At 35.9% G+C, this 15,367-nt stretch overlaps 1 protein-coding gene and 2 long non-coding RNA genes across 12 annotated transcripts; 2 read left to right on the forward strand and 1 right to left on the reverse strand.

The window, feature by feature from the left end:
* Positions 1–521: 521 nt before the first annotated feature.
* On the forward strand, positions 522–3,039 carry LOC143470039 (uncharacterized). 3 transcript variants are annotated; one of them, XR_013119290.1, is made up of 4 exons: positions 522–1,689; positions 1,926–2,123; positions 2,291–2,505; positions 2,579–3,039. It is a non-coding gene; the product is annotated as an uncharacterized LOC143470039 (long non-coding RNA). The 3 variants fall into 3 exon arrangements; XR_013119291.1 differs by having other exon boundaries at positions 2,291–2,471; XR_013119289.1 differs by having other exon boundaries at positions 527–1,689; positions 2,291–3,039.
* A 1,113-nt stretch (positions 3,040–4,152) lies between these two features.
* On the reverse strand, positions 4,153–8,497 carry LOC143470038 (uncharacterized). 8 transcript variants are annotated; one of them, XR_013119283.1, is made up of 7 exons: positions 8,148–8,497; positions 7,694–7,830; positions 6,809–6,895; positions 6,614–6,724; positions 6,380–6,450; positions 4,976–5,138; positions 4,153–4,529 (listed from the first exon to the last, which is right to left on the reverse strand). It is a non-coding gene; the product is annotated as an uncharacterized LOC143470038 (long non-coding RNA). The 8 variants fall into 8 exon arrangements; XR_013119284.1 differs by having other exon boundaries at positions 6,380–6,471; XR_013119281.1 differs by having other exon boundaries at positions 6,602–6,724.
* Positions 8,498–8,604: 107 nt separating this feature from the next.
* LOC143470037 (uncharacterized) lies at positions 8,605–13,766 on the forward strand. Its single transcript, XM_076967881.1, has one exon. It carries the CDS (start codon positions 8,853–8,855, stop codon positions 11,271–11,273), a length of 2,421 nt encoding a protein of 806 aa, XP_076823996.1. The 5' UTR covers positions 8,605–8,852; the 3' UTR covers positions 11,274–13,766.
* Positions 13,767–15,367: the final 1,601 nt, after the last annotated feature.

Here is a 15,367-nt window from a genome sequence, read left to right on the forward strand (position 1 = left end):
GTTAATTTATTATAAAATAAAGGAATTTTTCCTGTTTCATCTTCTATATTAGTTTCATTTTCTATACTACGCAGTTTTCATGCAACGACGTAGTCATAAAATTGCTTTAATTTTAAAATAAAAAGGTCTTTTCATCGTTTGCAATTAATAGCAAAACAACCTATACGCGTTTGCAACTACTCCTCAGATATCCGGACCTTCGAATTTTACTAAGTAACCAACTGTCCCAACTGTAACCAACTGTCTGCGTCAATAAACTGCGCTTGACCTTACTTCCATGAAGGCTGCTTGCAGTGGTGGGATTTAGCCGGTAATTCGAATTTTAATTTTAAGAGCTGACCACCATAAGCTGTCGACAAGACTGAGGTTGAGTTTTTCCTTTCTAGGAATCATGCGGTTTCCATCGCATACTAACCAAGGCATATCTCTAATAGGCTACTAGTCTTAAACATTTTGCGATCAACAAAAGTTTTTCAAAATATTTGCAGCTTCTTATTGTTAAAAGTATAAGAAATCCATGTTCGTGCACTTATTTCACTTTGGTGGTCAGTAGTCCAAGAAGGTCTGATTTCCTCGTTACCAATTGCAATCATTAAATCAAACTAACAATAAATAGACCAATCTGCTTCACATGTAACTCAACTTGCATTTTGTCCCTTAATCATAGAAATATTTACCTTTGTATAAATCTTTGAGAATGTTTGTAAAGGAGAAGAAATTGATCCCATGCTGTATGAATTGAGGTTTTTATTGATAAATTACTGCTACTGGTAGATTACATTGAAGCCTGTTGCATTATTCATTTACAAGTCAGTTTCATAGAGAACATACCTATATGCAAAATATTTTAACAATTAATTTTAATAACTAATAGGCATAGAGCAGGATTTTGATATCTAATATTTGTTGATAATTTTAGGACACTGACTTAAAAAGTTCTTCATTTTGTCATTACACAACTTACTCATTAATGCAAAACTGGAGCTATACCAGGTGGAGTCTGATAGCACCATCAAGTCTGACTTTTTCAATTCCATCAAATTCTATGAAGGATGTCATGAAGCATGACCTCAGTGCAATTCCTAAGATTGTGTACATGAGGCAAAATTTTAGAGTGCTTGGCATAACTAAAGGCAGTGCTTTGCTGAGGTGTCTGATTTAGTAAAACTACAGTCATTGATGCTTTTATAAATCATCCTGTATATATACACAAGTTTTTTGTTTCAATGATGTCATTTAAATCATATTAATTTTTGTCAGTTTTTGTCTAATTTTTAAATTGTATATTTAAGATTTTGGTAAAAATTTTCTGATAAAATCAGTGCGGTAGAAATAGTAAAACTAAAAGAAAACATGTCTGGCGCTAGAATGGATGTCTAAAATGATGACAATGACATTGTAGAAACTGTGACAGAACCTTCCAAAGATAAGGTTGCAAACAATTCTCCCAATCATTCTGAAATAGATACACCAGATAACTTACACTCAGAGCCAACTGCAGATGAAATTTGTAAGCCAGCTCACATAGAATGTGATGATAAATTGATGCCAAAGCAGAGTACAGAAAATGTGGATCCATTACATGATGCAGTTCCATCAACCAGTAGCACTGAAACTTACATCCAAGACGTTAGACCTGATTCTGACAACAAATCACCAATGGATGTAAAAATAGGACCAAAAATCTGGGTAAAAAGAAAGTTGTATTACAATTCTTAGCATGGTTTCAGTCGATCTTACTGTTTACTACTTGTTTTTTAATTCAGCTCGTTCAGTTTAATTATCTGCACTTGAATGATAAAGTGATTTATAAAAGTTTAATTTTTTGACTAATTTTACATCATGTATTGGATGGTTGGTGCAGTTATGATCTATTTTTGTTTACATGCTTTCATTAAGATTGTGATCATGCATTTAATTAACAGATTTCGGAACCAAATACATGAAGTGATTGAAAAAATTGCTACAGATAACAACTCAAGAAGAATACGACTTTTCGAAGTTGAAATGGTCTATGTAAAGAAGCATTTCACACCACAAGATCGTATTGGTAGCATTTTCCTCATAACAGTTCCCAGAAGCCACCAAAGAACAGCAACTAATAAAAAATTCAACACAAATAGGTGATAAAATATTGTCAACCACTTGTGAACGTGATGTTATTCATGTTATTTGATGAGAAATGTTACAGTGTAAATGACGATGCTCAAGGTACAAAGCCGCTAACTTTTCTTTATAAAGAACTAGTCAACTAAACCTGTCTCCAACTTGATTAGTTTATTGTTTCTAGAACACCAGGTTGAAACAGAAGACTTTTTCGATGTGGGTGTTAATGATGTTGAAAACCTTCTAACAAATCCTAAAAACAGGGAAAGCACCCAATTTCCGGACACAATCTTAAAGATAGGGAAAGCACCTAATTTCCAGACAATTTCTAAATATTGCACTTTCAGTCATGTCACCCCCAAAACGTATGTTAAAAAACGACACGACATCCTTTTTTCCGTAAGCACAGCTACTTTCCTATTGTATGCCAACAGCTTACAAGTTCTAATGACTTTGGTTTCATTGTTTGCAGAATAATCTTACACTCGCCGCAAATCCTTGGTTCCAATTCAAGTCCATCGTTGAAAGCGGAAGATATTCTAAAAAATATAATATTCAATAATCTCTTATATGTCGAGGAGGCAAACAGAGCATTAAAAACGTACGTATATCTTCAAAGCGCTCTGCAATAAATGAACACGGACTAGTATAGTCCGGAATGTTCTTAGTTTAATGGAACCAGACTAATGCACTGAAGCCTGTTCGTGTCATTCGTCCTTCACGTTATTAAGTTATTGAAATGTATGAACCAGAGCAAATTTAACTTGATCAAACTTGGAAAAACATCAATTTCAATTATAGCCCATACACAGCGCTGTTGCAGTCTGAGACAAAATTGAACTCATTTAAAGTATGTTTTATGTTATGTAAAATAGTTACGTAACTCATTCAGGAGAGATCATTTTCTCAATATGCCACCAGTTTCTATTGCAATTTTTGTGATTTGTGTACAAAAAAAAAACTTGTGTGACAATTGGAACCCGCACAAAAGCTGGCTTACTTATCTCTGCACCTGAGCATGACGTAAATACCTCTGTAAGTAGGTACTTTCCCTTTTTAGGACTTGTCCGGAAATTAGGTGCTTTTCCAATCTTTAGGACTTGTTAGGTTTTCAACAATTACAAAGCCATGTTTTTAAGGACGGGTCACAGTAATGTGTAATGGCGCCTCCATTTAACCGATTTTCCGTCGTTCAAAAGTCCTGAGTTCGAATCTCAACGCTGCCACAATCTTTGATTCTTTTCGCTTCTGACTAAGCCGGAATAAAATACACTAGCGCAGATGGCAAGTTCTTAACAACATACCACATTACTGTCATATATAGTTCCCAGTCCAGGCTGCACGAGTTTCGGGTTCAAATCCCTTCCCCAGCGTTTGTCCTTTTTTCTGCAGGTGCAACAAGACTCCGAAGGTCATAAACTCATAATGTGCGACAGAAGTCAATTGAAGCGCAAGGAACTTCAGACCAAATTTTCGCATCAATTTAAACAGCAAGCTGTTTGATTGTTATATATCTTTTTAACTTTATTGGCGAATACCGTTGCATAGCTCGAGCACAACGCAAATTCCATTGAAACAATAGACCTCGGGTTCGAATCCCTGTCTGTTGTATTTCCATTTTCAAGAATTTACATCTGACGATGGTTTCTGTTGCCACTTCGTAGCTCGCGTACTTCGACACTGCACTCGGTGCTAGAGGTTCCAGGTTCGATCCCGGCCGTAAGCCATTCTAGCCCAATTCACGGCCCTAAGCCGCTTAAACTTAATCCACGGCCATAAGCCGCTTTAACTTAATCCAAGGCAATAAGCCACCTTTAACCCAATTCAAGGCCATAAGCCACTCTAAAACAATCCATGGCCTTAAGCCGCTCTTTGTCCTATCCCTCGGCCATGGCCAATCTAAACCCTTTAAACCCTACCCCAACCCCACCCCTCCCTTCCTAATCCCTTCCCTAACCCCGACCCCATCTGTAAGTTAACGGCCTTAAGCCACATAACAACGTCTGGAACTGAGGCGCCGGCCGGGGACGCGGGTGAAGTGGCAACATCGGTGGAATATGTTTTTTATTTGGTCAGTGATTTCGAATGATATATATTTGAAATTTGCAGCAAAATAAAAAGGGTTATTTAGCTCGGTTGTAAAATCTTTGCCATCTAGCATGAAGGTAGCGGGTTCGATTCCCGGCCGAGCAACAGATGCAAACAAAAAGTTTTGTGGTCGAAAGCTGATCATCAGCGCCCCTTGTCGCTAAAACTCTTCATAAATCACAGCCCACTAGAGGGCATGAGATGTTGCCGCTCGTTGAGTAGCAAGCCAAGCAGGCTCCGTGCGACGAAATATCGACGTTGGACTTCATCACGCATCCGTTGTCCGGCGGTAGGGTTAGTGAGTGGATGCAGACTTCAGATGGAAGTGTGAGAACCTTAAATTGAATTTGAAACAGATCGAATTAAAAAGCCGTAGATTGCAGAGGCATGCAGAGCCGTAGATATTGTACAACATTTTAACTGGAAAAAATTGTGTTCAAAATTCAGTTTTATATAAAATTTTACGGTAAATTTCTTCACACTAATACTGCAGCAATGCAGTAACAAGTTACTGCCAAAAATAGGCCACGTTAAAATTAATTGACAGTTTTGTATTAATTCACGCTGTAATTAAAGTCATCGATTTATTAAATAGACAAGAGATTGATTAAAACACGTCAAAGTGATCCGGTCCCGACCAATCAAATACAATATTCATCACAGGAATCAACAGGTCAATATAACGGGAACATTCCGTTCAATTGTGACGTCAAAGAGGTAGGTAAACACGCACGCACCAATAAATCAATAGCAATGATGGTTTTAAGCAATCCGGTTTTACCTTTGCTTGCTTCTCGGAGCTGACCACAATAAGCTGTCGACCACATTGGGGTTGAGTTTCCCTTTCCCGGAGTCAGGCGATTTGCATACTATCGGGTCGACCAATCATCTGTCCGTGCGGTGGTGCTAGAGGGCGTATTAGGAGCAACGGTGCGTTGATAAACCTGAGCGCAAGAAAACATTCTCGATAACGAGCTCATTGTTATGCTTAGTATTGGGCTAGACCTCTTCTACGCACATTTTGGCATCATCCATTTGTTGTGCACTTAAGATATTACGTTGTTAATAAACGTGTTTTCAATGTTAGGGAACATGTTCTCTACATCTTCCAACAGTGTAGTTGTTCCGTTGTTTGTGTTATTTTGGCCTTAAATTCGTTAAACTTAGGAATTATTTTATGGGTTTGGTGGCCATGCTAGCCTACCATCTTACAGCACAATTGCGTTATTGCTATCTTGCATGTTTTAAGCCCTTGGGCTTTGCCACTTTTTCCTGCTCGTTAACTGTTCGTGAATCAAATAAATCTGCTGTTCTGCTCATTAATTGTTCGTGAGCACGTGTTTAATTACGCTGTAATTACAACGGTAAGCATCATAACTTTCGTTCCGTACAGTTAATGGCGAAAGATAAACAAAAGAATGCCACCACGCACACGCACATTTTCTCATTCACTCTAAAATCTACTTTTAAACATCTACTTACTAACCGATTTTTAACAACAGTTTATGATTTTTAATATCTTATTTGAGGGTGCTGGGATTTAGCCTAAGCAGCATAAGAACTAAACATGGCCGTTGTTACGTTCAAAATCTTTACACTGCTTAGTGCTGTTTTTACATCAAACACTTTTTATGAAACCTGTCAAAATCTACACAAACTCCCATTTGCATGGTTAGTCTATTTACTGTCGATTTTACCAACCTCGGAAATATCAAAGTATTTTGATTGGTCGTTTTAATTTCAAGTTAATAACATCAAATTACTCATAGTTTTAAAATTCATAGTATTCTGCTTATAGAATTAAACTATAAAGAATAGAAAATTCTGCTCATAGTTCACTCAGTCAAATTGAGTCAATTTAAACTGTGACTTAAGTTATGTCACGTCAATGCTTTTAATTTCAAAATCGTTTATGTCGTCATGATATATCATACATTGCGTTAAAATATCAACGCAGTTAGTTTGTTAATGTTAATGCTTTCTGAAAAATGCAAATTTTTTTGAAAACTTTTTGAAAATTTTTCGTTTTTAACTTTTTCGTATAACGTGGCTGGTGACTCCATTCATTCAGTACCAGGACTCAATCGAAGTTAAGTCATTCAAGACGCTTGACTCGAGTCAGACCAAGTCATGAGAAATGTGACTCGATTCGACTCGAATCAATGCAAAACTGCGGTCAACTTACTTTCTCATATTTCTCTCACTCATATATGTCGTTGACCACTTGCTGGCGCACCCCGACAGACTGACCAATCCCTGGATTTAGCATCAAAACAACTGAAGGTCAGGATGTCCGTCATATAAAAAACCATAGGTTGTCAATTGAACGAATGAGTGCACATTTAAAAAACATGACATGAAAAAATTAAATTACAAATGGGTAAAGTCACACCAAACTCCTATTCACCTTCCATTGTACCTTATTGAGGTCACAATCGTGACAGCTTTGTGATGTCATACAGTTTCCTTCTCATCCAATGCACTTGAGTAACATCATCCATAGGAAGAAACGTGTGCAGCTTGCAGCAATCTATGTTGCAATGTCACCAACTACATTTCAATGAAAACTCGAAAATAAAAGTAAAGACTAGTTTGCAGACACAACTCAACATACCATTGTTTTGACTTCACTCAAAATCCAAGATAACTCACATTGACCTGAGTTTGGTTCTGACAGTTTTGACGAACAAAAACTACGACTCTATGTAATAAAAATGAATATTTTCCTCATACACTACAACTATCAACATTTTCAAAACAGCCATGACATAATGGCAACCAATTTGATGCAACATGTAATTTGGCGTCAGAAGAATCCTTTTAAAGGCATTGACTCAAGTTGACTCGATTCAGAAAAAATGACTTGGTTACAAGTCTGCTTCTACGGAAAGCATTCTGCTCATAGTTTATATTTTTCTCGGCTTATTGCTGTTGTTTAAATATGAAGTCAATTTTCTTATAAAGAAACATATTTTCATTTTTTAAAAGTAATTCTCACAAGAGTGCCACATATTTAGCTTGTTACTGGCAATCAGTGTTGTAACCAGTCAAGTTGAGTGATTTTGAGTTGCGACTCGAGTAAAGTCAAGTTAACGTAAGTGGTAACTCGATTCAAATCGAGTCAATGCCTTTAATTATTATTTTTGATGCCAGACTATACATTGCGTTAAATTGGTAACGTCACAACATTATGGCTGTCTCCAAATTTGTCGGGTTTAAACATCGACCGGTCGTAATTAAAAGGAAGGAGCACAAGGTACACATTAAAAAAACTTGAAACTATTTTATTTACATGAGAAATGCAATTGACAACAAAAACTACAAATGTATTTAAATTAAACTGGAGTTCCTATTCATTTTCCATCGTGCAAATTATGTCACAATCATGACTTGTAAGCTTTGTGATGTAAAAACATGATATGAAACATACCTTGTTCATAAATATTATACCAATGTCAACCTAAAGATGAAAGTAAAAATTACGTTGATTTTAACTCACCACTGTGTTTGCTGGAATGTTCTTGTTTCAATCTATCCAGTCATATCCAGCATGTCACTGACCTGTTTTAGGTCGAGTTTTCAAAATATGAGGACCAGCATGATGACACTTAATCATAGAACCCAATGATCAACAATCTGAAATAAAAAAGACTGGTATTACCATTTAATTATTAGCTTAGAATCAAATAAACTCATACAAAAATATAGTTTTTAAAGCAATTGCAGCACTGCCATATGCAGAAGTCAATACCGGCAATAAATTTACATTCTGAGATAAAACAAGAACAATAGAATAAGCAAATTACTTGATGAAAGGATTTTGTTCTTGTTTATTTATTTGTTTCTATCTGACATGTAAATACAATGATGCAGCAAAGTAACAGCTTCCTGCTATATGTGCATTATGGAAAAGAATCTGAAAAAAGGAAGTTAAGCCAGAACAACAAGCTTACCTGAAGCAAACAATGACTTTAAAAAGCAAACAATGACTTTACAAAGCAAACAATGACAACAATGGTTCTGTTCAGCTTCAATCTCCATTTCTGCAGACAGGTCGACAAAGTAGTCACATCACGGCAAGGGTGTTGTTTCCCATTCCTGCACCAAGCACCTGATGGAAAATTCGTCCGCTGAGGTATACATGGACCACATAGCGTTTGATAGGTCATGGGTGTAGATGTTAAAGAGAAGTGGAGCAATGAAGGACGATAGTTGTGGGATGTTGTATTTGAGGCGCCGTAGTTTGCTTTGCTAACCTTGACCGATAATTAGTTTTCAATGAGTCATTTTATTTCCTGATACAATATTATTACCTGCAAATACGAAAAAACAAATTTTTCACAACCAATTAGTGATCATGCTTTGTTCTGTGATGTGACTTTAAAGCTTTGGCTCCTTCGGAAAATTTGAACAAATCGATAAAAAACCAGCAGAAGAATTACTTTAAATATATGTAAAAATACAACCAGTGTTAAATTAAAAAAATCAAGCTAGTAGGCCGGTAACTTAAGTAAAAAATATTTACTTAAACAAGGTTTTAATCATTTGTTATTTATTTTTGTAGCAAATTAAGAAATAATGCTAAAACTTATCAGACTTTAAAATTAAATCTTGTTTCTTGGAGAATTTAGCTTTGCAATTTTTTCTTCAAAACTTGAATGGGGTCCTACCTAAGCACAACGAGCAACAAACAAATTATTCCTGAACCGGGAAGCAAATTTGTTCAAAAATATTTCAGTCAAAAAGATCTCAGGTTAGCAGAAGACCTGAGGAAAATCTGCAATGAGAAAAGTAAAGAAAATGATCCCTGTGCATCAGCAGAGATCTTTCATCAAATGGGACTTCTTTATAAAACTAAAAGTCCAGACAAGATAAGTCTAATTCGCAGCGCTGCCCTTTTAAATGCTGCCATTTCCAGGCAACCTTCAAATCAGCAATTTAAAGATGATTTGCAACAGTTTTGCACAGAATTGCTCCAAACAGCAGGTGCTGAAAAAATGGATGCTGATTTAATGCAAATATCAAACCAGGCTGCACAAATGATCAAAGAAATGAGAGACACAGCTCAACAATCATTATCAGTGTTGGAGAATATCCCTTATGACATCACAATTGAGGAACAAAAACGATTGGAAGTAAAAAAGATTCATGACATTAAGTTGATTCAAGAAGAAATAACACAGAAGTACGGTGATGTAATGAGATATATAGCAGAGAAATGCATTGAAATAATGGGCAAGAAACCGTGTGAGTTTTGTATTGCTGCGATGGGATCACTGGCACGATCTGAGGTCACACCTTACTCAGATTTCGAACATATTATTCTATTAGAAGAAGGAGTGAAAAAAAGGAAAAAACAAGAGAAAGTTCTGGAATATTTTCGATGGTTTTCGGTAATCTTCAATATCATCGTGATCAACTTAAAAGAAACAATTATTCCCAGTGTTGCCATTCCAAGTTTAAACGATGTCACCAAAAAAGGCGGGGACTGGTTTTTCGATTCTTATACAACGCGTGGAATATCGTTCGACGGAATGATGCCTTTTGCATGTAAATTCCCACTTGGCAGAGCAGAAAAGACAAAAAATAAACCGTGGACAACTGAATTGATACAAACAGTAAGTAACATGGTAAAATATTTGGACCAAGAAGAAATTATAAAAAATGGCTACAAGATTCATCAGGTGATTTGTACAACAACACTCATTTATGGCAGCCACACCATATATGGTCTGTATACTGATCAAGTAAAATCAAGTCTCCAGAACAACAAAGAATCAAATCATGATCTTTTAAAACAACAACTCAAAGAAGACTTGAAAAATTTTGATGTATTCGAGAACTTAAATAACCTCTTTGGATCCAGCAAATGCAATATCAAGCGAGTAGTTTATCGAAGTACCAGTATATTTATAGCAGCTTTGGGACAACTATACTCCATTGATAAAGTATCCTCATTTGCGATTATCCAACAACTCCATGAAAACAAGATAATCAATGATGAAACCGCACATCTGCTATCTTATGCTGTTGCTGTTAGCTGCCAAGTCAGACTAAGTTGGTATATGAACAAACAGAGCCAAGATGATTATGTTGGTGAAGATGAGGTTTTTCATGTCACAGATAACCCTTATTCTAAACTGACAGATATTGTAGGCCGCAAAAGTTCTGTTGATTACTTTATTATAGCAAGTAAGTTGCAAAAAATACTCAGAAATGACTTGGATAATCTTAGATGTGACATTACTATTGATCTAAAGGATAAATTCGAAATGCTATTTTTACTTGGACTCTATGATCAAGTTATCAGTGAAAGCAAACAATTCTTTGAACACAAACCAAGAAATGCATCACTTGATGATGAACATTGTATAAAATGTCTTGAAGCACTTGCATATCAACGAAAAGATCAAATTAAAGAATCACTTTCCGTGTGGGAGCAGCTGGATCAACAAGATATACAGGATGATATATGTAAAGGATATGTGATGGTTTACAAAGCAAAGTGCTTGATGGAGTTGAATCGATATCAAGAAGCACTTCAGCAAGTTGATGATATCATAAGTAAAATCCATGACTTGAAAGTGCCTGAGCGATCTAAATATATATGGTTGTATTATCTGCATAACACCAATGGCTGGTGTAAACAGGAGATGGGTCAATATCAAGATGCTGCTAAAGAATACAGAGAGAGCCTCAAATATTTTGATCTTCGATATGATCAGAATCAACCTGTTGTTAAAGTAAACAAAGAACGAACATTACGTAACATCGGATGTTGCTTGTACAAGCTTGGTGATTATGATGCTGCTATAAGTGAGGTGAAGGAATCACTTAAGATTTGTGAACGAAACAATGTTCCTGTAGTGGACAAATGCTATTCCTACGGGTTATTAGGCAAGTGTCACTTTGCCAAAGCAGAATATGACACAGCTTTAACATATTTTAAAACAAAACTGGATCTGCAGCTGCACAATGTACGTTGGGGATCATGTAGAAACATTGCAATAATTATATTTATTGGCATTGCAAAAGTTTTGATTTTTCTCCAGGCAGATAATAATGTGCAAAGCTTGTAGCGTGCTGACGGTAGTTGAAGTATTTCAAGTAGCGTTGTTTTCACGGCGTAAAGTTTGAGTGTACTTGAAAACGTTCAGATAACGTACAATGCGACACGTGATTTATGGTAGCAAGGTATTGTTCTAGTATCTTTAATCACAATCGTGGTTTCAAACCAATATGTGATATAGTAAGTGTGTCAAGTGGTTTTTCTGTACTGGTGTAAAATCGATTTGAATTCCTTGTGATGAAAAGCTTAGAATAACATGGACACATGTACACGTGTGATAGCAGTTAATTTGGCACTACCTCATTGGTCAATATTTTAGTATATAAAACAAGTGTTGGATTTAAATGGCTCTCTTGGAAATTCTCTCTTCTCGGAGTCATTTCCGTTCCGCTGAATGGAAGTTATGGCAGAACTGGAATCAGATTAGGATCGAGAGACAAAACTGCATTCAACCGTCTGTTAGCGAGCAAATTGCGGCAGACATATCAAAAATTCTCGAAGTAGCCAGTTGAAAGAAATCTCGCTAACGAACAATGACTTTCCTGCTACTGGCATTGTGGATTACGATGATGACGACGCTAGCCAACACTAGCCAAATCCAGCAACCAACACAGACCAGCGTCAAGCCTCGCTCAAAAGAAAAATGGAAGAAAAATCATCAAGAAGAACGAAGTTATCAATCTCTTGTGGACACTTCTACATTTGATTCTGCACCTGATTAATTTTTAGCCGGTAAAGTACATTACTCATTTCTGAATAAATCGTAGCTTGTTATTGGTGTTATTAGATATTAGCTAGCGCACATATGTCAGGATTATTAATAACAAAAATATTAAATACGTTTCTTATTTTGATTTTACCTCATAAAATTATGTCCCCAAGGACAACGCGCATATAAATTCATACTGTAGTTATATCTTATTTGTTCTGTGTAAACCGCGCATCATAATCATAAACGAGAACTTAAATTTGAACTAAAAGTTAATGTATTCCTTATCCCCCTATCGACTTCTATCTATACTTATTTTTCAATATCATGTTTGTGGTAGATGATTTTTTATTTTATTTTATTTGCACGGACACAGGCTAACTAAGCCACATACTTATCAACGGTCACTTTCACCCCATTGTCTACCTACAAAGCATTCTTTTAATCTTTTCTTACGCTAAGCACTTTTAGCTACGTTTTATATTAACCCACCTTTATTGCTTCATAAATGACTTACATAAGTACAAGCGTTAACAAAAACGCCGTACGATTATTTTGCCTTGTTTGTCATCATACCAGGTTGCAAACTGCTAGCCTGTATAAGTCAGAATCTGTTGATTTGTGACTATATCCCGTAATAACCTCGATTCACAAATGGGTACCGCATAAACTTGCATACAACAAAATGCAAGCAGAAAACGAGTTGAGGCGAATCGCGATAATAAGCTTATTACTCAGACTGATCGAACTTTTATTTTCTTCTCCTGCATTATGCAAACCCTCTTAACCCTTACCCACCCTTGTACTTACATTATCTTGCTATACAAATTCGGCAAACCAAACGCGTTGTCCGATATCATTTGTGTCAAAATATTGCAATGCATTAGTTATAATGGCAATCATTTTATTCAAACTGTTTGTGTTAGGTTTTGTGTGCAATTACATTACCATACTTTTATGTTACTTTGGTTGTGGTAAAAGCTATATAAAAAAAAAATAATATCAAAATATTTAAAAACCCTTCTATACAACATAGTATTAGCGAAGAATATTTACTGCTATTTTTTCTATTGCATGTATCAATTCGTGTAACCTGTGATGACTGCACAAATCTGACTGGAGAAAACAAACAAATGCTCTATTCTCAAGGATTGCAAGATGCCAAAACCAACATTCCTACCTCGAAGCTTTTCTGAGTGGGGGGAATTATATTGTGGGGATCATGTAGAAACATTGCAATAATTATATATATTGGCATTGCAAAAGTTTTGATTTTTCTCCAGGCAGATAATAATGTGCAAAGCTTGTAGCGTGCTGACGGTAGTTGAAGTATTTCAAGTAGCGTTGTTTTCACGGCGTAAAGTTTGAGTGTACTTGAAAACGTTCAGATAACGTACAATGCGACACGTGATTTATGGTAGCAAGGTATTGTTCTAGTATCTTTAATCACAATCGTGGTTTCAAACCAATATGTGATATAGTAAGTGTGTCAAGTGGTTTTTCTGTACTGGTGTAAAATCGATTTGAATTCCTTGTGATGAAAAGCTTAGAATAACATGGACACATGTACACGTGTGATAGCAGTTAATTTGGCACTACCTCATTGGTCAATATTTTAGTATATAAAACAAGTGTTGGATTTAAATGGCTCTCTTGGAAATTCTCTCTTCTCTGAGTTATTTCCCTTGTTCTGCTAAATTGAAGTTATTACTGAATTACTATGAAAGTGGGATCATGGTGTAAATACTGCTAATTCGATACAACTTATTCGGACAATATAACAACTAAACTTTATGAAGTTGGTGTTGATTTAAGAAGCAATAAATAAGACAGTAAAAAGCAACGGAGTCAAGATAACTAGCTCGGAGTCAACAGTTAGACTTGGCTTAGGCCAGTCTAGAATCCACACACCATATTCCCATAGTACCAAGAAGATATTATCATTACCCTTACCCTATCGCTACCATTATTATCTGTCTTGTAGCCTACTTATATTTTGCTGGAACTTACAATGACAAATGCATTTCTCATGCTTAAAAGCTTTTCTATGACATCACTGTACATACTTGCAAGGTCAATAACAATGTTTGCTGTCAGACTGTCCTGATAACTCTCTGACCCTAACCTATTGACCTATTGTAACATTTTACCGTTACTGATATTTTAGTAATGCTTGTGTAGCGGCCATTGGGTGTTTTGTTTGTTTGTCGTTGGCTGGCGCCCTCGCGGTGCTCCCAGCACATGTTTATTTAAGCACTGTTAGTTCGTTTTACTGGCTTCATTCCGTTTTGCACCGCTTGCGCACAAGACGTGTGAGTTTTAGTTAAGGTCAAACTCAGAACCTCGTGCTTGTTTTCCTTTAATATATGAGCGAAGGTAACAAACAACTGAGTAGCAACCTTCTGAGTAAAGGAGTCAGCATCGCAACAACGCAGCATCGTAACAGCAACGTACAAGCCCTACCTTCGCCATACTTGCTCTGTAGTTTCTATTGTCTGTTTGTGACTGAAACCAAAATGAAACCAAAGTTAATTGACTTTCAGGTTTTCCGTTGTCGAAGTTGGCAAGATTAAGAAAAAACTAAATTTCTGCAATTCACGAAGTTTTGTGTCTTCGCCATGTACGTCACTATTTAACTTTCCCACGCTATGATGACTCATGAAAATCATGGAGCGAGAAAATGTGATGTCATGAATGTTGTCGAAATCTAAACTCATAGAAATCTCAAATTAAAAAGTTTCTGTGATTTGTTCAAAAGAGCAGCAAGAGATCTGTGACGTCAATCGAAATCAAGGTTTTGTTTTTTATTATAACTCTTAAAAAGCTTGGCTGGTAGTTTAATCAGTGTTTCATTTCTATTTAAAAATTGGTTTGTTTCTAAAATAAAACTTAAATCATTTATTGAATTTAAGTATCCAAAAATCTTGGCTTATGGCAGTGGTGGGCAAACTGCGGCTCGCCGCCATGTTTTCTGTGGCCCTTCTAGTCGAGTCATAAAATTCCAAAAAAATCGTAAAAAAATTGCTACCAAGAGTACCGTTTATGAACGTTTTTCTATTTTTCTTTTCTTTATTCGCACAGCTTTAACAACATATCTTCCAGATTTTCAGAGATTAGCAAATCAAATAAAAGACTAATATTGATAAATATTGTGCGTGTTATTTTGTTATTACCGTTATTATTATTGTGTTAATTATTACCGTTTTGTTATATTACAATTCTGTTATTATTGCTGAACTTGCACTATTTACCGTTTTTGTATTGAAATAATTTTGAGGCTCTCTGGTGCTTGTATTTTCTGCAAATGGCTCTTCCATTGAATACGTTTGCCCACCTCTGGCCTATAGCTTAGTCTGTGTTTCATTTCTATATTAAAACTGGTTTGTTTCTAAAAT

The sequence above is a fragment of the Clavelina lepadiformis genome, chromosome 9, assembly GCF_947623445.1.
Source record: "Clavelina lepadiformis chromosome 9, kaClaLepa1.1, whole genome shotgun sequence".
Taxonomy (NCBI): Eukaryota; Metazoa; Chordata; class Ascidiacea; order Aplousobranchia; family Clavelinidae; genus Clavelina; species Clavelina lepadiformis.

Coding starts and splice junctions, on each gene's coding strand:
- LOC143470037 (XM_076967881.1), top strand. CDS start 8,853: ATGGGGTCCTACCTAAGCACAACGAGCAACAAACAAATTATTCCTGAA.